General features: G+C 40.2%; 1 protein-coding gene across 1 annotated transcript in view; it reads left to right on the top strand.

The window, feature by feature from the left end:
- Positions 1-12,333, top strand: part of IMPG1 (interphotoreceptor matrix proteoglycan 1) — a 146,533-nt gene that overhangs the window by 33,989 nt on the left and 100,211 nt on the right. The window contains exons 3-4 of the mRNA XM_003897823.3: positions 6,272-6,438; positions 6,716-6,744. Of these exons, the coding sequence (XP_003897872.2) occupies positions 6,272-6,438; positions 6,716-6,744 (196 nt within the window). The remainder of the gene's footprint in view (positions 1-6,271; positions 6,439-6,715; positions 6,745-12,333) is intronic.

Genomic DNA, 12,333 nt, shown 5'->3' with positions numbered 1-12,333 from the left:
TGACAAAACTCTCATGGCTTCTTTTTTAAAAGAAAAAAACAAATCCTTGGTAGCTACTATTAAAATTCCCCAGGTGGCTCCAAATAATGCAGAATATCTTGTCTCTCTGAGTCCTAAATTCAATTGTCTTACATGCGAAAGTTGAGTTTTACTGATTTCTACCTTGATCACACTAGATGTTTGCTTCCATTCCAAAAAGCAGAACGACCCTGCTTTATTTAAAGCCCATCTACTAGAGCAAGCTGGTTCAATTCCAGCCTGTGATGTGTTGTACACTATGACAACTGAGTACCCATTTCATAACGCTAACATCCAGAAAACTTCTTGGATGTCTATTTCTGTTAGATGTGTCGGGGTTAAATTAATCTGAAGAGTTCTTATTGGTTTTGGAAGCATAATTAACTAACAGTCTCAAAAATATCAAGTCTGTTGTTCCTCATGTGTCTCATTTTCTGTGGAAGTAAAAAGATATTCACTTTCTGAAAGAAGCCACACCCATAGAAAAGTGAAAAGTACTGGATCATAGTCTGAAAGAAGACTCTCACTATAGAAAATCAAGGGCACTATATTACTATTCTGAGGTCATAGAAGGGCATCTCCACAGAGCAGGTACTGGCCAATGCTTGTTGGTGTACACAGAACACAAAGAGCCCATTGGGAAAATAGAGAAAAGACACTGACATGCCTAAATTACTAATTTCGAGTGTGCCTACACATTGATCAGATAATGACCCTGGTAAATTCCATATCGTTTGCTCAGGGATGGACGTACATATAGTGTTTGCATCACACTGAATATGAATGCAACTACTCCTGTTTTCACATAACTTCTAATTCTTTACAACATTCACAGATAGGATTCACTGCAGGTATTTAGAATAGACTATTTATTGCTGCAACAAAATTTTTAGCTCTGAATTTTTATTCTCAGCTCTTTATTCTTGATTAGGTTGCCTCTTTCATTCTTGTTTCCCTGGATGAAACAAACCATTGTTTTTCTCCCCACAGCAATGACAGTCCATTATCTTTATGGCTGCCCCTAGGTAATATGAAATTTTACTATTCATCAGCATGAGTTTCTTAAGTTGAACAAATTGGTTCACAAAGAAACAAGAAATAAGACCCAGCTACAAAATGGTGTTCCTCTGACAGAGAGAACCACTTACTGTTCTTGTTGCTACTTTTACAAAATTATCTGTTGACATCTTTCAAACTTAGAAGAGAAAGCATCCATATTCCCAAATCAAATGGAACATTGAATTATTTCATTTTCCAGGGCTTAAAAGCAACACAGTGAAATGTTCTGAGCTTTGTGGTAGAATCATAAATGTGCTTATCTCAAAGCACAAATGCTCTGTGCTCCAGCCAAACTTCCTGCTATACGGATGCCTCCCTTCAGACTCCCCTCACCCTCACCTGTGTCTCTCCCTCTATTTCCCTCCCTCTCTGTCTCCCCTACCCAACACCAAAAACTAGGTCTTGGCCAGGCGTGGTGGCTCACTCTTGTAATCCCAGCACTTTGGGAGACCGAGGTAGGCAGATCGCTTGAGGTCGGGAGTTCAAGACCAGCCTGGCCAATATGGTGAAACCCTGTCTCTACTAAAAACACAAAAATTAGCTGGTGGCACAGGCCTATAATCCCAGCAACTCAGGAGGCTGAGGCAGGAGAATCGCTTGAATCCAGGAGGTGGAGGTTGAAGTGAGCCAAGATCACATCACTCTACTCCAGCCTAGGCAACAGAGTGAGACTCCATCCCCGCCGAAAAAAAAAAAAAAAAAACCTAGATCTTTCTTTCACATTTATGTGTGCCTTAGAGAAGGTTAAAGATGGATAGGGTCCTAGTTCTTGCTACTCCCTGTTGTCTACAGATCAACAGCATCACCACCACCTGGAAACTTGTTAGAAATACAGAATCACAGATCCCACCTGAGACCTACTGTCAGAATCTGCATTTTAACAAGTTCCACAGGTAAAATCCATTTGTACTTTAAAGTTCTAGAAGCACTAATCTAGAGAACATCTATCCAACACTCCCTTTGTACAGATAAGAAAACTGAGATCTGATGAAGTAAAGTTTCATGTTCAGGGGCACAGCTGGCAGCAGAACAGGGGTAGAACTAAGTGTCCTGACTCCCATTTCAGTGTGTTATTTCTCCCCCTAATGTGTGCGCAACTCTGTACTGCGCATTTTCACATACCATTGGTCTAACAATACTAATTGCGAATAACTGTCTGCAGGCCAGGACTTCCAATTACAGACTGCCGTGTCTGGCCTCCAGGGTATGTGCTCCCTGGGGTTCTTCCTACACCATCAAATGACTTAGGATATGACCTTCAGCAGAGAAGCTGACGTTCTGTGATCAGATTTCAGGCATCGGCTGGCAACTGTGGGAAGACTGGGGTCGGGGGGAGGCGAAGGTGCTGGATTTCTTTAGAATCACTGTGGCAGTCCCTCCCAGTAGGTTCAAAGGAGGAGAGTACAGAACAGGTAAATCAAAGGTTTAGAAAACTCCAATTTTGAGAAGTTTTCAGATCCCTCCCAGCCCTGAAGTCCTTTGATGTCTCAACTTTCAAGGGTTTTTTTGATACTTCCCCAGTAAGGATGGGGGACTATCCTGATGGGTTGTGGGCTTGTGCTGCCAATCATGGAAAGATTCTATGCCTCCTGGCTTGTGAGAAGCGTCCAAGAGAAAACTGACATCAGAGGAGCCACAGAAAAAGAAAGCCTGCCCCTCAGAAAGAGTCTGAGATTTCCTCCTTAACATTATGATCCCTATAAACTACAATGTCACAGGGAGATAATTCTTAAAGCAACTTCAGACACTGTGCTCTAGGAAGAAGATTCTTTCAGGGCCCTTATGGAAGGTTTTGAGTAGTTCTGTGTCCTGTGGTAGGAGAAAGGACAGCAGGGAAAGGAGCAGAACTAGGAAGAAGATGCAAGCAACAAAAATAGCACCTCCTACTTGACTGCTCAACCTCAGTCTCCCCAACCATATGACAGGAACTGCCTGCAGAAATCTCTGCATAACTGGTAATGCATCCTCAGGCTACATAGCACCCAGGAAAATGAACTTCTGTATACATCTGTCTACATGAGTTATGATGCCTGCCAGTCTGAGGTTGGGCTCAACTGGGAGCAGCTAGGCTCAACGAAGAACACAATTAGTTCAAGACTTAAATTGGAATGAAATAAAAACAAGTCTTAATCTGAGACCAAAAGCCACACACTCAAAGGTTGTGCCTAACTTGTAACCAGAAGAGATTATCACATAATATCTTCCCCCATGTTTCACACACAGAAAATGTCCATGAAACTCACCAATACTTAGATATTATCCATGAAAGTCACCAAAGACAGTGCTAGTTTATTTTATGTATTGTTGTATCTCTGGCACTTATATAGGTTTTGAACTGAAGTAGCCACAAGACAACATCCCCAGAGAGAGAGTATGGAGTATGTGGGAAAGAAGGCTAGCAAAGGCGGCTGGTTTGCTTAGACTGGACATACAACTGTTAGGATCTGGACAAATCTGAAAACATCTAAGTGCCGTTTCCTTCTTGCATATTATGTAGACTATTGACCAGAGATGAAGGATCAGAGACAGCTTGCTGGTTTGTATCAGACAAGGCATTAAAACTTCTTGATCCTTGCCTGATATTAGACAGTTCACAAAAATGAATTCTGCAGGGTGAGGTACTCCATTGCTTCCCACATGTTGATCCCTGTTATTTCCCCCAGCGTGAGAAACCAGATGGCACATTTGAGGCGGTCAGGACTGCACCCTCTCCTGTCTTTGTGGGTTACTCATTAAAAGAACAATTACCTTGAAGGTTCTGGTCAGGTTGCTGCTGGTAAATGACCTGAGCTGCTATTGATCAAAAAGGAGTCTAAGAGAAATCCAGACGTGGAATAAGTGGAGAGGAGGGAATAACATACAGGCATAAGAGTCTCCAGATTGGTCTCCTCTCACCCTATTCCTCCCCACAGTCCTTTTTCTCAGCACAGCAACGTTTCTTTAAGTGTTTCTTTAGTAAGTCAGATGGTGTCAGCCTCTGCCCTAAAGGCTCCAATTGTTTCCATTGCTCTAGAGGTAAAAATCAACATATTACAAATGCTTATAGGGAGGCTTCCAACATTTTTTGCTCACTTAAGCCCCTAAAACAACTTTTAAGCTATATAATCCCCTCGCATGCTTTTCCATTGACATCTAAAGTTTTTTGGCAAGTTTAATAAATAGGTTGTAATTTTTGGTGAGTTGTAAATATTGATATTTAAAATAAAACTAGAATTGGATCTTTCTTATGTATCCAGTAGAATCTACCACAGCCACTCAATATTTACCATCAAATTCTTTTAACAGATAGGTGAGAAAATTCTTCTTAACAGTAGGAAATGTCACATGGTTTCTTTTTCTCCATACACTTACATTTCCATTCCACTTCTCAGAGTCCCATTTTAATGTAATTTATGTTTATGCTTGAAAAATCTGTTATTGATTGCTCTAAAATACTTTTTAGTAACAAAAATATGAACATAAATTGAAATCACATTTTTTATTTCTTGTGACTATAAGATTTATGTGTAAAAATAAATTTCTTCTGGATTCAGTTGCATTTATCATTTTTAATATATAATCAATTAAAACTAAACACATATAGTTTTAGTTTTTGTTGATGGATATAGAGTGAGATTCAAGTTTTGTGGTTGTTAATGTTTGTAAATACAAAATCGCAAATGCAAAATTCTAAACAGGGCTTTGGAAGAAATCAATGTTAAAAAAGGATCTGTAGCTTACGCTTCCTTAGCTTCTGCCTCTGGATCAAAGTGATTGCTTTGGTTTTGCTCCTCTAATTGTTCATATACAATTTGTCATTATTTATATTGTGCATTGATAAAATGAGACTAAATTTAACATCAATTTTATCCCTATTATCTTACTTAGTTTCAGTTAGGTGTTGAGAAAACTTCTTTAGATAAATAAGTAGATGGGAACAGATGGAGTTTTGTTACAGCACTGTTCTTGTTCTTTAAATTCCTTTTTCATTATATGCCAATAATCACATCATGATCTGTCATCATTATTTTTAATGATCTATCAATCAGCTGTCAACCTATTAGGACTCCTTCTAATTTGTTGAAAGCAAAGAATCATAAATCACCTAGATTGCCAAAATGTGTGTTATCCCTCAACTCAGTTCACTCCCTTTCTCAAACTCAGTACTGTTATTGCAAATTGTTCCTTGGTGTGGTAACCTAGAGGCACTGTGCCACAATAAGAGTAGGGATGGATGAATGGGGAAAGGATTGTGACCAAAAGGGAAGTGCTAATGAAGAGGTGTGTCTTTAGGGAGACCAATTTTGGGAAAGCTTGTACAGGAAAATGGAGACCCGGAAATTGATTCTCTTTAAATGTGTGTGCCTGCTCATCACTTGGAAAGTGTTCAAGGACAGCCAGGGGCCCTGTACTTCAGTTTGGAGACAGCTGGTCTGCGAAACCCTACACAATCTGTGTTCACCTCATCACATCTTTCTTTTTTTTGAGACGGAATTTCATTCTTGTTGCCCAGGCTGGAGTGCAATGGCGTGATCTCGGCTCACCGCAACCTCCGCCTCCCAGGTTCAAGCAATTCTCCTGCCTCAGCCTCCTGAGTAGCTAGGATTACAGGCATGCACCAACATGCCTGGCTAATTTTGTATTTTTAGTAGAGATGGGCTTTCTCCATGTTGAGGCTGGTCTCGAACTCTTGACCTCAGGTGGTCTGCTCGCCTCAGCCTCCCAAAGTGCTGGGATTACAGGCATGAGCCACCACACCTGGCCCTCGCCACATCTTTCTATCTTCATCCTCTGTTACTCTCAACCTTGCTCTGGCCACAGCGACATCCTCCCTGCTCCTTCAATGCCCCTAACACTCCATAAACTGGGAGACTTTACTTTTCCCAAATGGCTCAAAAGTCACCTTTATAGTGAGGTCTTCCTCAACCACTCTATTTTAAACTGTAGTTTTACGCACACACATCTGTGCGCACGCATGCACACACGTACACACGCACACAATATTCCCTATTTTCTTGCTTTGCTTTTGCTCCATAGCATATAGTAAGTACTCAATAAATATTTGTTAAATGAATTAACTTTTAGAGACTGTAAATTTGTGTGTCAGCATAAGCCATGAAATAATTTTCCATGTTATTAGACTTTGCTTGGGATTGGGTATGGGGAGTCTCTTAGGGCATGGCCATTTTCCACCCCTAATGACTCTGTATTACAGTGTGTCAGGAAGCAGTATGGGAAGCATATCGGATCTTTCTGGATCGCATCCCTGACACAGGGGAATATCAGGAGTGGGTCAGCTTCTGCCAGCAGGAGACCTTCTGCCTCTTTGACATTGGACAAAACTTCAGCAATTCCCAGGAGCACCTGGATCTTCTCCAGCAGGTGAGTCCAAACACCACACGGTTATTTGGAACACTGCACGAATAGTTCCCAGGCTCCAGCCCCTAGGCCTTTTGAATTGGTTTCTACAGCATAATAGTTAGTTGAAGAAGTACTTGGAGGTATCTGATTAGGCCAATAGAAATTTTATTCTTGCAAAATAATATGGTACAGTCAGGTTGAAGTGTAGTTTAAGGGAGAAGGGAATGAAAATAGACTTTAGCTCTTCAGTTGGCATTATCTCCTGGTAAAATTACTTTTTATCTTTATCTTTTTGCAGAGAATAAAACAGAGAAGTTTCCCTGAGAGGCAAGTACCCAATATAGAGTGTGTGTGTGCTCTTGACTTTAAAAAGATAGTACAATGGAGTGAAACTAAGCTATTCTACCTGTAGGATTTTATGTCAGCCACTAAGATCTGCGTAGATTATTCTGACAGACAATTCCTGCATATAATGTACTGAAGATAAATCAGTACATAAGACAAAAATAAATAGACCTTATAGATTTAGATAGATGTTTGCATTGTTTGCAGACAAAATGAATTAATCACTATGTGATATGTATCTAATGCGCACCTTCACTTATAAGAAATAGAGAAATTAAAATAGTTTGATTTTTAGAATTTATGGTAAACTATTAGTTACATCAAGAAAATATTTAATACAATCAAAGAACAACTTGAATTTTGAACTCTCACTTGGTATTCTGTAAAGTGTTAATATCTCTCAAACTAAATTACTAACGCTCTAAGTTATATCCTCAACAAGAACTGAATATCAAATAAGAAAATCAAAAAACAAAATAAAGAGAAAAGGAAAACTACATTAGATTAAATGATTAAAGAAGAGAGACGTTGTTGTCAAACTCTAAACTCACAAATTACATACATCTTATGGCATTTAGAAGTCTAAATCTGAAGATAATACTACGAAGAGAGACACAAATTTGGCCACACGAATTACTGACAGTACTTTACAATGCCTTTCATATTTATCCCTTTTGTTTCTATTCCCTTTGCCACTAACCTAGTCTAGGACCTTATTAATATACTCTGTGAAAAATGTCTAATCTGATCTCCCTGACAGATTTCCTTGCCTCTAACCTCTTCTTCTCCTTAACTTGCATAATTGCTACTAGATTCATAAGTCTGAAATATTCCTTTTATTACAACGAGCCCTGTTCAATGGCTTTCAAAAGATTCCTACATCTTCCTCTTGCCGTTCTGAATGTCCACCCCCGACCTTCTCCAACCCACCTCCGTGTGCAGGAGACTGAGTGGTAAGAACTGCATCACTGGCATCCCTTGCCTCTGGCTTCTGGTTACGGCCAGCCAGTGAGGAGGAAGAAATCAGAGAGAGAAGAGAATGCTGGCAGAAAATGTACACACACACCTGCAGAGTCTTTAAGGCCTATTGGCCTTTGTCAGCTTCAGCTCAGTTCCTGCCAGGCCGTTCTTTCCAGAGGGCCTTCTCTGTGGCTGGCTCCTGGTCTCCTCTCATCCCTTCTGGCCCCAAGGATAGTTTTAGCACCGCATTGTTACTGAACCTGTGGGGTACTGTGCTCTCCCTTGTGGTTGCTCTTATACTCTTCACACAACTTCATAAATAATCCCTTTATTGAACTTTGCACAAGTTACCCCACTATGAGTGAGTCATCTGTTTCTTGCTAGAACCTTCACTGAGGCAGAAGCCGAACTAACTAATCCAGACCTTTCACCTCCTAACCTTTCCAACTTGGCCTCCCATTATTATTATCCATGATTCCACAGCTGCCACCATGCCTCTTCCTCACTGCATATCGACCACACCCTATTCATTCGGATTCTGACCCTAACCTTTCCCTCTTGCTTGGAAGAATCTGCCTTTTCCACTCCATCTATCAAAATTCTACTCTCGTTCAGGCTCCAGGTGGAATCCCGCCTCACCAGGATGTCTTAACGGACTATTTGAGTTTACAGCAATCTCTTCCTGCTTTGAACTTTGTACTCTTTTTGGCACTTATATTTTTATTGAACACTCCCTTGCTTTCTCCAGTTTTCCTGTAGGAGTATAAACTGCTCAAGGGCAGGAACTGTTTCATACTTTCCCACCTACTGTACAAAACTGAGCAAAATCCTCGTATATTTTGTTAATCAATCATGTCTATCAAGCCACTCTTTTACAGATTTTAAAAAGAGATTGCCAGGAGAAATAATGTGACTAAGGAAAATCTTAGTACTAGAGTATTACCTTTGTTCACAAAACACAGACGTATTGATTCTTCTCATTTAAATATAGGATAATACTTTACTGATGCTCCACTTTTAAAAAAGAAAAAGAAGGCAACTCAGGGTGCATCCATAAGAAAAAAAAAATCGACAGAATGTACCAAATCTCGACAGAGAACCATTAAAAACTATAAGGAACAATTACCCAAGCCAGAAAGAAAAGGAAATAGAAGCATTTCATCTATTCCTGTACCTGCCAGCATTGCTGGAGAGAAAGAAATGAACATGAAACAAACATTTCACATTAGCTATGGTTACCAAGTTGTTTTCAAAAAAGAAAGAAAGAAAGAAAAGAAAAGAAATTATCTTTTCTTATAATCCTTTCTAAGAAGACAAAACAAAATGTTCTCACCTGACTAACCCGTAAGTCTGCCAATTTCAAATGACTTTGAAATAAAGCCAGTGGAAGAACTGAGTAGCTCAGCTTCCCAAATTACAGATCCTTGGTGATGGTGTAGATTGCCAGTTTAATGGCAGAATCACATCTTTTAGTAAAGGGCAAGAAAACATCATCACAGGGTCCTGCACAAAATGGATGGTTGACTTATAACTAATGCGATAGCCAGCATTTTACTAGCTATTATTTTGGTTCTTTCTTTTTTTTTTTTTTTTAACAGCAAGACACAGAAGGAGATGAGAGTGATATTAAGAGGAAGGAGATTTTACTATAAACAAAGATCTCTAAAGTAAAAAACAAATTGTCTAGGCTATGCGTGCTATAATGTTTGATATAATGAGAGTTGTTAAATATGGTCTTCATAAAAACCATTTATTAAGTACGTAGTATAATACCAGAAAAAAATAACAAGAATAGCTGATTTCAAATTCCACTATAGAGGCTAAATTTTTATCTGGCCTGTGTGCACAACTGTAGTCATCGATGTTTACAGTTAACATCTGTTCTGATGTAACAGATTAACATCTGTTAATTTTGTATATTACACATTAACAATATGGTAGAATTGTGTGTGGCAGAAATATGTAGGTGATACTATTGGCTATGACTAATTCTAGATAACTGTACTGTAAAACACCAGAACACCTAGCCATTCCCCTTGGCCTTCCCATCATCATGAGCCACAGAAAATTAGATCAAATATATCGGTCAAATGCTGCTATATTATACTAATGCAGACACAACGCTTTGGACCTAATAGCTTATAGTAACAAACCTTTCGGTGAGTTTCAGAAGATATTACTACCATTGTTACAGGACTTTTCCCTAGTTCAGCTAAAAATGGGGTCCTTGTCTATCCCACAGCCATGAAAATTTAGGCTTGTGGATGGTTTGAAGGCTGAGTAAGGCAGGGTTTTATTGGGTGGAAAGGAAGAAAAGGGGGAAACAGGGACACTGGCCTAGCTAGACTGCTTCCCACCCACAGCTTGAATCCCAGGTTCCACACAGAAAGAGGAGGGGCCAGGCTCCTCCTTGCTGTAAATGGCATGAACTTCCAGAGGCTCTACCCCAGGGGGCAGGCTGGTTGGAATTTTTCCGGGGACCCCCTCCCCACTTGGCTCTCTCATTTCCCCACTCTAAAGAAGTACGTCTAACCACTGGATTAAGAATAAAGACAAAGACAAAACCGCTTCCTGCTGACAGGGGCTGTTGTTTTGGGGAAACAGCAGTCAGAGCTCACTCAGAGGCCTATTTAAGGATTCCCAGCAGAAGGGGTCATTGTCTGAGGCTCTGGTTGCATGACTGTCTGGAGTCTGATGGCCCTTTTTGCCAGTATGTTGGGCTTCTGGCTTCCTTTCCCCTGAGCCCAATCCTAAGACAACCAGTTTAAGGTTTGGGAAATTAACTCTTTCCAGTCTGGAGGATGCATCTGAGGGGAGCGTAGTATGAAGACACAATTATGTATCAGTGAAGAGGGAACAGAGGAGGAGAAAGGAAAAATAAGGCATTTTTTAAAGGAGTCCCAGGGGTTTGGGATGCATTTGAAAGGGATGCAGACTGAAGATGAATGGCTACATATCTAGAAAGAGGGGAGCAGGCATCTCTGGTTTCCTTCTCTTCCTAACATATGCCCAGGGTACATGAGGGAGAGAATGAAGAGTGTCCTCTTTCCCTCTTCCATCCTTGCATCCCCAAATCCCGGTGACCTTGTCAGTTCCCACCATGAATGCCAAAACAGCTTGCACCTATCAAGCAGGGAGGGCCTTAGAGAATGGAAATGATCTGCTCTCACCTATGTCTCTATCCCTGCTACCGTCAGTAGCCTTGGAATTCCCTAGACCTCATTTATACCACAGATATTAACGTGGCCTTTATCCACAAAACAGGAGGCTTGGGGTTGGCTAAATCAGCAGGAATCAGCCATGTTCACCTGTGCTGTGCCTTTTAACCTCTGTTGTCATTTGCCTCTGGATCCCTCAGATCCAGTTTTCCTTCCTAGGGCTTTTACCTGAAGTTTGGAATTGAGTTTGGGACAAAAATATGTCTCGGGGGGTTCCATGGACTCGTTATCATAAGCTGAATGCTAAGGTGAAACTGTGGAATTGAGTCCTCCAACAAGGGAGAGAAAAGGATGTCTTGTGACACACCAAGATAACTAGTAGCTATAGTTACGCTTGCTAGAATTTGGGTGCATGGTGCTTGGCTTTGGTTACTTCCCTTGGTCCTACTTCCCCAAAAAGGAAACCTCTGTGTGATGGGCACTCTATTTATTCCCTATTTATTCCATCACCTGGCAGGATTTGCAGGATAATTGCTCAGAACTAGAAATTGATCCAGATTTCTACATTACCCATCCCTCTTGTTCTTTCTGAGTTGCAGCCAGAGATTGCTGGTTGGTTCACAGAAGAAGCAGGGTTAGTCTAAAATATAGGCAAAAACTTAAAAACAACTAATGAGTTTAGAATTTAATGACAAATGTATAAGTTTTGAAACATAATTTCTCTCTCTCCAGTCCTCATTTTTGTTAAAAACAAAATCATAATAGGACTGAGTTGTTTGCAAATAGACTTTGGTTTTATACTTGGCCTAATTATTTACATAAAGTGCAGCAATAATAATTATTTCTCCATAAGCCTTTTGGATTGGTTTTGGTGGACGTCTGTTCCACAAGGAATCTCAGGTGAGACCTTTAAATGCTGATCCCAGCTATGGTTGTATCCTCAAATGCTTGTGAGTTGGGTGATCCCTCCTCTTAAGGTCCTAAGATAAACTTGGGGCTCCTGGACCTGTTAGAAAGTGACATTCTTTACTGACCATAGGTCAAGGACCCTCGACAGGGACTGCATAGACAAGGGTATGAGGCCAGTTTCCTCACTGGGAGGCTTTTATTGGTTCTGTAAGTCAAGATGGACTCCTTAAAGGGAAGCATACACTTTCAGTCAAAGCCTTGATAAAATACCCAATTTTTCCAATTGTGTCTTGTTGCAAAAGAAAAATGGATTCTTATTGCACTGATGCAAACAACTATATTGCCATAAGTTAAGAATACTCACAGATAGTTTCCAAATTCTAAAGGAACCAGGCAGAGAGAAACAAACATGCTCCAAATTTTTATCCCAGGAGTATACATTACTTAATTTTTAAAGGCTATAAATAGTTCAAAATAAGTTTCCTTGACTCTGAAGAATAAAACAAGGATCAGCAATATTCCAAGAAAAAGTCAAAAGGTTGCT

The sequence above is a fragment of the Papio anubis genome, chromosome 6 (genome assembly GCF_008728515.1).
Source record: "Papio anubis isolate 15944 chromosome 6, Panubis1.0, whole genome shotgun sequence".
Lineage (NCBI taxonomy): Eukaryota > Metazoa > Chordata > Mammalia > Primates > Cercopithecidae > Papio > Papio anubis.
This window is presented reverse-complemented; position numbering and strand designations above follow the sequence as displayed.